The sequence below is a fragment of the Macrotis lagotis genome, chromosome 4 (assembly GCF_037893015.1).
Source record: "Macrotis lagotis isolate mMagLag1 chromosome 4, bilby.v1.9.chrom.fasta, whole genome shotgun sequence".
Lineage (NCBI taxonomy): Eukaryota > Metazoa > Chordata > Mammalia > Peramelemorphia > Peramelidae > Macrotis > Macrotis lagotis.
The window spans coordinates 45995059-46008171 of NC_133661.1; the positions used below are offsets into that span (position 1 = coordinate 45995059).

General features: G+C 43.9%; 1 protein-coding gene across 2 annotated transcripts in view; it reads right to left on the reverse strand.

Moving 5' to 3' along the window:
* ADPGK (ADP dependent glucokinase) overlaps positions 1–12126 on the reverse strand; it is a 34584-nt gene extending 22458 nt beyond the window's left edge. For both annotated transcript variants that reach the window (XM_074232668.1, XM_074232667.1), the window contains exons 1-2: positions 11885–12126; positions 6901–7126 (exon numbers count right to left, since the gene is read on the reverse strand). In XM_074232668.1, the coding sequence (XP_074088769.1) occupies positions 6901–7126; positions 11885–12111 (453 nt within the window). In that variant the 5' untranslated portion in view covers positions 12112–12126. The remainder of the gene's footprint in view (positions 1–6900; positions 7127–11884) is intronic.
* Between the last annotated feature and the right edge of the window lie 987 nt (positions 12127–13113).

Consider the following 13113-nt stretch of genomic DNA (forward strand, 5'->3'; position numbering starts at 1 on the left):
TCCAATATAAGTTATTCCTTTCTGAACATCACAAGTATGGGTTCACTGATTTACTCAAATATCCAAGTGCCTTACTAGATCTAAGGAGGTTTGGATCAAACAGCATATATTATCTTTCCATTAAATAATCTATCTCTAAGATATTAAATATGAAATATGGTCTCTCATTTTATAAGAGAAAAGGTATTTCCTCTTTAACTGTAATAGTTAAAAGGACTTACCTAAACATCTTAGGGAAATGATTATAGTGAATTTCAGACTGCTTATAATTAAGGATATAGTATAATTATTAAAAAGGGCATTAATGACCTAGAAATGATGCCAAAGGACATGCAATAATTATCAAAGAGCTAATCTTACCTTCTGACTTAGTGATTCCATTGGAGGACTTTATCCTAAATAGATCAACAAAATAAAGGGGGGGACCTATCTGCACAAAGGTGCTGAGAGATACTTTATGGTAAGACTTAAAGTCACCTATATGTTGAAATTATTGAAGAAAGGCTGAAAAGACTGAGTTATGGTAATAGCAGAGAATATTACTGTTGAAAGGCAGATGGCATGGTAGACAAAGTACTCACATCAGACTAAGGAAGACCAGGCTCAAGTCCTGCTCTACAAATCACTTGACCTCTCAATGCTATAGGCAACTCTTTAAGGTTATAAGTTGCTGACAGACTCTGTTTTACTTTTGATTGAAGGAGTTTTGTTTCCTCATTGGAACTTCCATGTTTCATTGCCATCTCATCGCACTCTGGTATCAAGGCAGAATACCATGAATGTGGAGAGAAAGTGTTAAGCAAAGCAAGATCAGCAGGACTAGAATTCCATGAGTAGTGAGGACTTGGAAAGCACCTGTTCCTTCTCCCAAGGTGTTTGCTTTACATTGGTTCCACTATGACAAACAGTAATGGAGCTCAAGACACATTTCTTAAATGTACTAAGTGCAGAGATGTCAAGGACCCCACATTCTGTCTCACAGAGAAGCAAAGACAAAGTAACTGGGGGTGGGAAAAGGAATGAGGGGCTATGGGGAAGAATCAGGAAAAGACTCTTTTATGAGGCAGCAGGAATTGAGGAAGTCAGATACTCTAAATGGAGGAAATAAGGAGGATTTGCATTCTGGGTATGTGGGTAAACAGCTTGTGAAAAGACAAGGAGAAAGGAGATAGCATGTCATGTGGGGGATTAGCAAGCAGGTAATAGGGAAGTACTGAAGATTCTTGAGGAGGAGAGAGACAAGAATAGTCTGCTTTGGCAGAAAGGAAGGGTGAACAATTTTACCTCACCCCCCACCCCACCCCCACCCAGTCATTCTTTGTCCAAAAGGACAAGGGAGCCAATTTTTTTGCTAGTCCATTTATTCCTGCTTTCACCTTCACTGGAACCTCTTTAGAGCTGGAAGAAAGGAACATTCCAAGTTTCCTTTTTAAAAGATGTTGGTAACTAGAGAGGAAGAAAGTGCTGGGAGGGGGTTAACCAAACTCTCCTTCCCTAGAAGAGCAGCTCTGACCCTAAATCTACCATGTAACTCAGGGTGATCCAGGAATCCTGATCACAAAACGAAGCAAGCCATCAAATCATTGATTGAGGATGAATCCAGCACAACATGGACTACTTTTCCCCTGACTTAGCCTGAAAACTAGCATTATCCAGATTCCGTGGAACATCCTTAGTGGTATCCCTTTGCTGCCCCTTTCCAGTCTCCCTTTAGAACATTAATCCAGATCACAGAGAAAAGGAAGTTGGTGGGGTCCCCCAGTATGGAGCTACTATTGCCAGCCTCATAGCACAGGGCTTGAGGAGCTGGCCCAGCTCATCCATTTTAGAAGGATTCAGTACACTATCCTGATATTCTTACCTTTCTACCATTTCCTCATTTCACTGGAATCTCTAGAAAGTGTGAGCCTTGTGGTCTGGACCTTACCTTAAACTTGCCAAATAACAGCCTATTGTAATCAGTACTGACTGACAAGTCTAATTTAGTTATGAAGCTCTTAAGAATCCCATGATCAAACTCTTAAGGGACAAAGTATATTTCTAAAAGATGGTTAGAGGCAGAAAACATACATTCAAATCCCATTCTGATGCTTATTATCTATCATTTAACTAATCTGGGCTTCAGTTTCCTCATCTATAAAATGCAGAGTAGAAAATCCAGCCTCTGAGGTCCCTTTCAGCTTGATATCTATGATCCTAAGAGCCTAGACTAAAGACAGGAGAGGATAAGAACAGGATGACAAATTAGGAATCTGTTACAGCATTTCAGGCATGAGGGTAAAGGGCTTGAACTAGAGCAATGGTTGTGTGAGAGGAGAATGATATGACAATTAATGGGATGTGAGAGGTAAAAGGTGAGGATGACTTCAAGGCTGGAAGCCTGTGGGACTGAAAGGACAGTGGTGCCTTCAAAATAAGGGGAAAGTACAAAGAAGTTGTCTGAGAATGAAATAATGAGTTCTATTTTGGACAGGTTGAGTTTAAGATACCTTTTGGAAATACAGCTGGGGTTATCCAATAAGAAGCTGATACAGTCCAGGGACCCAGGACAGAGCTGAAAGTGAGCCGTATAGGTCTGGGAATCATCTGTTCAGAAAAAAATCCTTGATTCCATGGGAGCTTATGATATCTAGTGAGACAATTCCTAGAAGAAGCCTGGGAACAACCATCCATACTTTGAGGACAAGACAAAGAGGATGATGGAACAAACCAGGCTAAGAGGGCTAGCTGATAGACTGGAAAACCAATACAATGTAAAAGTGACAGCTAGTTAGTAACAGGTGTTTGAGGGCATATTTGAACTCATGTCGTCCTGACTCCAAGACCAGTGTTCCATCCACTGCATTACCTAGCTGCCCTAAGTTTGCAGGCAACTTGGAAGGAGTCAGTAGATTAGAAGAGAATGAAGATTAAAGAGGTTAAACCACTGACAGGCATACTCCTATCAATGGGAGCCAGAAGGCATGAGATCATGAGAACAAATGAAAGGATTGACTTTCCTCAGACTAATGGGAGTTTGAAGTCTGGAATAGCTCATTTCTTAGTTGGGGGTCCTCTCACTAAGAAAGCAGGCTAAGGAGTACACACTGAGAATCAAAGAATTGTGGCAAAGCACAATTAACATTTCAGCAGCTGCAAGATTTCCTTCCTTTAGTGACTCTTAGGAATGGAGGAAACATGGGGGAGAAGATGAAGGGACCTAAGCTTAGCAACTGGGACAAGAGGTCAATAAAATTAAGTGTAGAATCTTTGCAGGTGTAGTAGTCTGGTTACCCACGGGGCAAGACGGCCAAGTGAAGTGTGGGAGCATACCAAGTTCTTTCCTTCACATTCCTCTTTTACAAATATTAAGAAATCTCTTTCTCAGTATCTCTGTTTAAAGCCTTTGGATCAATCTGAAAGAGAAACATGATCAGTCTTTCTTTAATTATAAATTCCAAAAATATCTTTTCCTCCCCTTACTAAAAGCCCAGTCACTTCTTTTGAGGCAAAAAGTTCAGGAGGAACTTGATCTTCTCTTTTGTTAAGAGTTTAGGGGTGGCAAAAGAAGGGAGGGAGTGAAATGGCAAAGAACCCTACACTGATTCAATTCAGATCAGTATTCTCTTACCTCATCTGACAAGGAGAATCCTTCCATTGACTGAAAAGGGAAATGGTTCTCTAAGACTGAAAACTGTTTACTAAACTGCTGGGTAAAATCTTAACTTACATTTAATCTTTTTTTTTGGGGGGGGGGGTTAGGTTTTTGAAAGGCAAATGGGGTTAAGTGGCTTGCCCAAGGCCACACAGCTAGGTAATTATTAAGTGTCTGAGGCCGGATTTGAACCCAGGTACTACTGACTCCAGGGCCGTTGCTTTATCCATTGTGCCACCTAGATGCCCCAATTTATATTTAATCTTGACAGTAAAATTTTGTCTGCTGCCCAGTGAAAGATATATGTTCAAACTCCAAAAGACTTGCAAGAGATTTCTAAGGATACGAAGGAATTCTAGTAGATTGGACTTTTCTTTCTCTAGACATAAAGGTGCTTGGAATTGTAATGTAAAATGAATAAAAACTGTTTCTGGAAGGATTATAATATAGAGTACAGAATTATCTTCCACAGGGGAAAGTGAAACCAGAGCAGGGAAAATGAGACCTGGAGAGCAGGGAGTAAGTAAAGTGACTGAAGATGGCAGAATTTAAAATGCATTTTTAAATATATATATATATATTGAACCCCAGAAAATTTTTGTGATTTTAAGATTCCCCTAACATAAGAATTCTTAGCCTAGGACTTATGAATTTATTTATTTATTTTGCAGGGCAATGGGGTTAAGTGGCTTGCCCAAGGCCACAAAGCTAGGTAATTATTAAGTGTCTGAGATCAAACTTGAACTCAGGTCCTACTGACTCCAGGGCAGGTGCTCTAAGTGTGCCACCTAGCTGCCCCATGAACTTATTTTTTAAAAATATTTTGTTAACAATATTTCAAGCTATCTTTTTCCTTTGTAATTCTATGTATTTTATTTTATGTGACATGATTCTGAATGATCTGTGGGCTTCATCAAACTACCAAAGGAATTCATGAAATAAAAAAGGTTAATAACCTTTGCTCTTAAAAAAGGGTTTTTCTTCCTTTCTAATTACTTTATAGTCTGAACATTGGCAAATATAAATATAAAATGCTTGTCAAGCTTTTCAAAGGAAAAATTAAGCCACTAAAATGATAGTTTTAGAAATAGTCCCAAAAGACAACTCATGTCAATAGCAAAGGATTTGGTGCCCCTGGGGAATACTGATTCACTAACATTTAGAGAGTGCTTATTATGGTCAGGCCAGAATCACTTGATTCTCAGGGTTACTTACAATTATTATCTCAACTCTATAGATGAGGAAACTGAGGCAATCAGGTTAAGTGATTTGCCCCGGGCTTTACAACTCTTGAGCCTTCTCTCCTACAAGCTGACCACTGTCATAGTCCAGGAGTTTTTCCTCAGAGAGACATGGGAATTCTATATCTTTGCTTTTTTTTTATCCCTAGCACTTAGAAAGCCATGTACACCATGTGCTTTCAAGTGGTTGCTGTGTTGAACTGGACTTATAGAGGAGAGCTACTGTGTGCCAGCCTTTGCTCTAGGCACTTTACAAAGATAATCTCATTTGATTTTAATCAAATATTAATACAAAAAAACCCTGATTCTTTCCTTTCACTCTCTGCTTTATTCTTTTTTTTAATCAAATTTCAGTCAGATATAGAATAATCAAAAAGAAAAACCCTCCTCCTTTAAAGCAGGAATTCTCGCCCTTTTTGGTTTCAGTCCCCTTGCCAGGCAATCTGGTTAAACTTGTGAGTCCTGCCCCAGAAAAATATTTTATAACACACTTAGGATTACAAGGGAAAACAATAATACTGATATGTATGCATATATGTATATATATTTATATTTATCAAAATATTTATATATAAATAAAAATGATATAGTTGTCAAAATATTTCTAAAAACAAGTTCATGTAGTTTAAGTTAAGAGGATCTTGATATCACAAAAATTTGCTGGGGATGATACAGATTCAAAAGAGGAGTGAGAAATTCCCAGGTCATGCATCTATTTCTTTTTTGATTTAGAAAGGAACTTCTAAATCACCAAACACCAAGGCGGACTGACTCCTTCACTGAGACCTGGAGAAATCAAGCAATGTGTCCAAGGTCACACAGCAACTTAGTGGAGGTTAGAGGAATTAGAACTCTGGCCACTTGACTCTCACTTTATTGTCCTTCCTACTACCCCCACAATGGACAGTAACCAGGGTAGAAAGCAAAAAGGGGGGAAGGAGGGGAAGGTAGGACAATCACATAACTTACTAAAAAAATCTGAAATCAAAATGAAGTGAGTGGCAAGGTAGTGTCAGCACTAGCCATCAGGAAACCAGAAATTAGACTAAAAGATCTCTAAATTAATTTCAAAATCTAACATTTTATCATTCTAATGGGGAACTTGAACTAGTTTTCAAGAAAATCTTATATTAACAAAAAGTAAGATGATTTTCACAAAAAGCAAATTTCCAAGATACCAGGACAAAGAGAAAGGTACATTGCTCCAGAAGCCACTAAACAAACAACAAACATCTATCTGGAGTGTCCAACTCTAATCCCACCAAAAAGCTCTTATCCAAAGACTGCACAAGGAGGAAAAGCCTCTGAAAAACTAGACAATAAAAAAGCATGGGATCTAGAGCTAGAAAGGTATAAATAAAAAGCATTGGGTTTAACTCTTTCATTTTTCATGAAGAAACTGAAGCCAAAAGAGGTGATGTTTGAGTCCCACCAAGTCCCAAGAATAGCTGAGGCATGACTGAAATGCACCTACATCCTAACTAGACATGGAGTGTCCTAGTGCCATTGGGACTTACTTTCACCATAAATGCCCAGTCCTCACACCGTAACAAAGCATCTTCTGCCCTTATTCATCCCAAACTGCAGAAGAGCATACATCTTAAATGTGGTCTTATTCCTGAAGAAGTCTCCATGGAACCACCCTTATATACACAGAAACTGTTCTCAGATACAATAAAACAAGATCAGAAGGAATAAGACCCAAGTTTTGGTATCATGTATATGTGGGGGGGATTTAGTAGATGAGCCAGAAGTCTATCAATATATGTCTTTAAAACAGAAACTACCTAACAAAATAATCTACTGAGAAGCTGAACTAGGTAAATCAGTGGGAAAGAGAACAATGGGATTTCTAGGAGATACAGGCACATATCTAGGAACTGGCCTCCTTACAAGTGTGTTAAGTATTACCAAAAACCCCTGAGGCCAATGAGCAAGAAGCATCTTTCTAATACTAAACTGGTATTTTCTAGTATAAAAACTAGCGGTGACTATTCACCCAAACAACTCAAAGGAGGAACAGACCTGGGCTCCTGGGAGGGCAGATGCAATCTGGGAGATATTGTGAAAAGCCTCCTCATCACTGAAGAAACGCTCAGCAGCTGCTCCCTTGCCCATGAAATGAATGAAGGCTTCTTCCAGATCTTCTCTTGAATGTAGGACACTATGATCTTCCCCATTTGCAGGACTGAGGCCAAGTGCTTCGAGGAGTTTCACTCCTGAGAGGACTACATCCACACAGGCATTGACTCTGAGAAAAAAAAGAAAAAGATGTTGCAAAAAGAATTGCAAAATAAAATTTGAAAGTGTTACAAAAGGGGGAACAGCTAGATGGCACAGTGGATAGAGCACCAGCCCTTGAGTCAGGAGTACCTGAGTTCAAATCCGGCCTCAGACACTTATTACCTGCGTGGCCTCAAGAGGGAAGCATTTTTAAAGTTTCTTTCTTATATTTAGAAGATCTGAAAAGGATCTGACCTTAAACTTTTTGTAACTAGAAAAATATTACTTCGCCCAGCATTTGCTCTACTGTAGCAAAACTCATGAATCTCCCTGTCTCCCTGGAAAATACAGCCTCCTCCCCCAGCCATGTCTGGAGATTGCCCCTCCCAAACCACTTTTCAGTAAATCATGCACTGCACTTCATTCTCAACTTTCTAGGTGGAAAAGATCTCTTTTCCAAGTGCCGAAACCAGTGAATGGGATATCAGCCAACTCCCCAAAGGCTCATGCACTATCACATTAACTTTCTGAAAGTGCCCCCTCCCTGGTCTATACTTCCCTTTGGGGTCCTGTCTCCCTCATTAGGATATAAGCTCCTGGAGGTTAGGGACTATCTTTGCTTTTGTAGTTGAATCTCAGGTATTTGGCACACACTAAGCCTGTTTTCATTGATTCAAATTCCTTAATTTGAGACAAGCTTTTGTAATAATCATACATTAAAGCAGGTGTACTGCAAATGATCTAACACTTCACACATTTTGGAGGAATTCACTCCATACTGGCTGAAGGCTACTAAACTGCAAGGAAATGTGCTAGCTCACTATGGGTACTAGAAGGACAACAAGGTAAGCTGGGGCAGATAGTAGAAGAAATCCTCTAGTATAGTCCCTTCATTTTCCAAGTGTAGAAGATGAAGCCCAGAGAAAGGAAAATCACTTGTCCCAGTCACACAAACAGTAAATCCAGGATTCATAGCCAGACACTCTGTCTTCAGATTCTGTTCTATTTAGACCACGCCAAAGCTAAACCAGAGCTGCTGAATTTTTCGGAATACTTAAAGTTAATATACAAGATCCTTATAAACTTACTATGGTCCGAAACCAACAGACTCCAAGTTGCACAGTTTGTCTAATTTCAGTTCCTATAGACCTTCTGCTCCCTTTCCAAGAACAAAGATTTAATTATACCATCTGCCAAAGCATCCCCTCAGAGCTCACCTCCCTCCACCCAGGATTAGTATTGCATCCTCTTCAAAAGGAACTACAGTGTGATTCACCCACAGGAATCTGAAAATGGCTGAGAAGCGCTAAGGAGGCTAAATAGTATCAACTTAAGACAACTTAGCAATAAGCATGACCACAATTCAGACTTTAAAAGTTTGATAGTATGAGGTGCTAAGAAAATATAAACTCACTATAAAAAAAGGGCTGAAGGATTTGTTGATTGTAATTATTTTTCTCTCTGTCCCTCCCTACTTAAAAAAAATCCAACAAAACCTGCTTTTTTTTGAGACTAAATGAATAATTCTTCCTTGCCCTGTTTTAAAACTATTAATTTACTCATCCACTCTTATTTCAGACACTCCTCACTAATCAATCTCATCCTATGATGCAGGTCTCTTTACTATCCCACAGACATCTCACAATAATTTGCATCCCCATCTCTTCAAACTCTCTAGCATCCTCTTTATCCATTAAAATTTAACTATCCCCTTTTAATGCTTAACTCATGCTTCACTTTTAACATAAAATTAATTAAGAGGCTTTGTACAAAATATAATTCTAGTCAATGGACGAGACAAAGTTTATATACAGCAGTATTTGGTGCTGACAAAGCTTACAGTTTGGTACAATGTTATGTGAATAACCAGAATGCATAATAATACTATATTCAATTCAGAACATTACAACAAACATCAAGGACAAGGCACTCCACTCCTCGTCCCTAGGGCAACAATGACAAAACCTACCCTCATATAAACAACTGCAACCAGATAATATAATAATTTTAGGTGGAAAAGTCCTAACATCTCAGGCAGGTATTCTTAACCTAGGGTACATGAACTTGGTTTTAAAAATTATCTTATAACAATATTTAATCCTATGTGTTTTCTTTTATGCATTCAAAAACATGATTCTAAACAGTCTATAGGCTTCCCCAGAATGACAAAAGGGCTTATGATACAAAAAGAAATATGGCTAAGAACCTAGATAGGGGAACCAAGAAAAAATTTCCTCTAGAATCACTTAAGAGCTCTCAAATTGTTTCACTTACTTTTACCATGTCTCCTAACTACAAAATTCTTGAGGGTAAACACTATGAAATATATTAATACTCAATTTTCCTGAGCAGCTAACACAAAAGTTGATTGCAATAAAGACTCTTAAAAAAAAAAAAAGAACCACTCCAGAGTAGGAACTAGCTTTGTATCTAGCTTTGTGTCTAGGGCAGAGCATCATACAGTGTTTGTTCAGTTTGTTGACCAACAAACAAGGGTTTGCTAATTTGGCTTTCTCCAAATTACTGAGGTCGGGGATGCCATGATAAACATTTGTCTACCCTTCTTAGAAACATCTCACCTTCAAATCATTATTTGATCCCTTGCAATCTATTTTCCAAACTCAATTCTTGACTAAATGATCATCTCTATGCAAAGACTGTCAGATCTCTGTATTTAAATTTCACTGAACTCTAACACCATTATATCACTGCCAGCTAGACATTTCGCCATGAAATGTGAGGTAGGCATACAACATGATTCTTTATAGATAAAAAAACTAAGTTAAAGCAATTTATTTAAGGTCACACAATTATCAAGTGAGAGATCTGCAACTAAAACTCAAGTTTTCTAAACTTAAATCCAGGACTCTTTCTAATATACAATGTGGTTCCGTTCCTAATCCACCATTTTGAACAACTTCTATATTCATAGCATACCTGATGGAAAGGCTTATGCTTTATGATATGGGCTAGAAAACAGTCTGGCCTTCCTCACAAACATTCCTTATACTGCTCTCATACTTCAGTCTCTATACAGACTCCCTCTTAAATCCCTAAATGCCCAGTTTCTCAATCTCCTTAGTGACCACAGCTACACAGAAGCTAGTACATGTCAGCACTTCAACCAGGTCTTCCTGACTCCAAGGCCAGCTCTGGCTCTACCATACCAGTTGCTTCTTCAAAATAGGACTGGTCCCCATCCCGCCCTCCAAAAATGGATTTTGAAACATTTTAAAAAGATTTCTTCAAGACCTTTCAAAACGTAAGGTGCTAATTTCACAATGCAACCCTACCACAGGACACTGGTCTCTCATATGTATAACACAATTCAACAATGAAGTTAGACCCAAAGGTTGAAAAATTGAAAAAAAAACTAAGAGTCTCTGCCCTCCAGAAGCTCACAATTTAACAGGGGGAGTTGGATGTGATATTTATCCACATAGGGGAGGACAAAATAGGGAAAGTATTTTAGAAAAAGTTGAGGAGCAAAGTACCCTTCTCTGCATTAGAGGTCACTTGATCTAACTTCCTCATTTTTACAGATGAGAAAACAGACTCAGAGGTGGTAACTTTGCCCAAGATCACAAAGAAAGCGTCAGATTTTGGACCTGAACTTGCTTCCCCTAGTTCCAAACCTAGAGCTCTTCAAACTGGGTGATCCTGCCTCTTTTGTCATTTAATGCTTCCAACTTTTTATCAAAAATGACTTGATGGCAATTTTCACACTGACCCAGGAATCAGTGATTCAACCGGCCTATGCTAATGAAGTTCCCTGAATACAAGTTCCAGGAGGAACAGGTTGGGGTGGAACCCCTAAACTCCCAGTTCCTCCATCTACTCAGTGACCACACCTATTTCTTCACTAGCTCATCCACAGCTCCAAGAGGCAGTTTACTTAGGCATCCAGAAGCAGATTCAAAGTAAATAGTTAAAACTACCTTTCAATCACGAATTTTTACAAGTATATATATATATATGTATATATATATATATATATACACACACACACACACACACACACACACACACATATATATGTATGTGTATATATATATATGAAAGATTTCTGGCTGCTGAGGTATCATACACACAGACGGTAATATAACTGGAGGATGGGAAATTGTGTCTGGGACAGAAATGTAAATCCCACAAGGCTTCCCTCGTGGCAGGCCAGTAGTATGGCTGTAACAGGACTTTATAAAATCGGAGAATCGCAGAATTTTCAAGTCGGCAGGGATCTCACCGTTCCGACCCCGGCCCAAAAGGAAGCCCTACGCTACCAGGCTGCTCTTCCAAGAGGGCCGCTAACATCATGAGGCATATCGGGCGAAGTGGATTTAAGGGAGACGGGGCTGGGCAAGGCTCACAAGGGTGGTGGAAGGGCGGCGGGTGCCAGGACAAAAAAGCAGGGCGAGCGGCACCGGGATGCCCCTGGTGTCTCTGAAGAAGGCCCAAGCTCTCGGGCACCCCACGAGGGCCCGTCCTCCGGGGGCCCCGGCCCTCGGGGGCGCCGGCAGGGCGGCCGCGGCCCCCGCGCGTGTCCTCAATCCCTCGGGGCCGGTGTCTCCCCCCGCTCCTGCTCCCCACCAGGGCGGCGGCCCGCGCCGCGTGCGCGCATGTCGCCTTCCCGAACCTTTAGCTCGGCTGCCCCGCTTCCCGGTCCACGCGCGTCCGGCTGTGTCCGGCGGCGCCGCGGGTTCGAGTTCCAGCCCTCGGGGCCCCCCGGGCCGAGCTGGCGCAGCCGGAGCCCCGGCCCCCCTCGGCAGAGCCCCCTGCCCCCACTCACCCCACGGCCACGCGGGCCCAGGGCCGCGCGGGGCGCACGATGAGCGCCTCCCAGGCGGCGGCCAGCCGGCCCTCGGCGGGGGCGGCCCCGGGGGGCGGCGGCGGCCCGGGGCCGGGGCCCCAGAGCGCCCGCAGCGCCGAGCCGGGCAGCTCGGGCCGCAGCAGCAGCAGGCAGCCCGCGGCCAGCGCCAGGAAGCCCGCGCACGCCGGCCCGCTCCACACGGCCATGACGGCGGCGGCCCGGCTCCTGGCTCAGCCTGGCGCGCGGGCGGGCGGCCCCCGGCGCTTCCGCATCCTGCCGGCGCGCCTCTGACGTCACCGCGCCCGCGTCCTCGCGCACGCCACGTCAGCGTCCGAGGCCGCCGCCCGCGCGCGCCCCCTGGCGCCGTTCGGCCGGAGCGCAGGCGGGGAGGAGGGCCGCCTCGGCCCCCCCCCAAGAGGCAGGGAGAGGCCCAGCCTGCTGACCTCTGACCCCGCGACCCTGTCCGTCATGGCCCGAGGCAGAGCCACGTGACCCTCCCTTCCCGGAGGGCTCCCGTTTCACAGATGAGTGACAGGCCCGGGGTCACGCAGCCCGGAGACGTGCGACGTCCCCGCTGACCCCGCCGGGTCAGCCCCGGAGGCGGGGCGCTGCGCTGCGCCACCTAGCGAGCAGCCGGGGAACACCGAACCCGCCTCCCCGCCCCCGTGGCTCTCCACGGGGCAGCCACGAGCAGGGGCGTGTCCCCCGCGCACTCAGACGCCGCACGCGCGCGCGTTTTCATTCAGCATTTTTCCAGCCAGATGCCGCAGTGGTTTGCGACAATGGTTTTTTTCCCCCAAAGTGTTGGCTTGACACTGTCGCCCCTCCTCCCCGCGACAGAGCACGCGTGCGCCACCCGCCCGGCACACGTGCCGCCGCGCGCCTCCGGCCTGGGACGCGGAAGGACGAGGGCCGACCAATCAGCGCGCACGCCGGCGCCGGACGCGCCCGCCCCTAGGCGGTGACGTCACGGCCCGCCGCGGCGCCGCCTCCCCTCCCCCAGTCCCTCCGTGCGGCCCGGGCGCCCGTGGCCCCGCCGTGTGCGCATGCGCGGAAGCTGCCCTGAGCCCTGCAGCCAGGCGCCGCTGGCCGCGGGCACCAGGCCCCGGGGTGCGGGTGACCCGCGCGGGCACGCGGCCCCTCCGGGCGCCGGCCCTTTGCCAAGGGCGCTGCCCCGGGGGGGGATAGGGCGCGCTTTGGCAACGCGA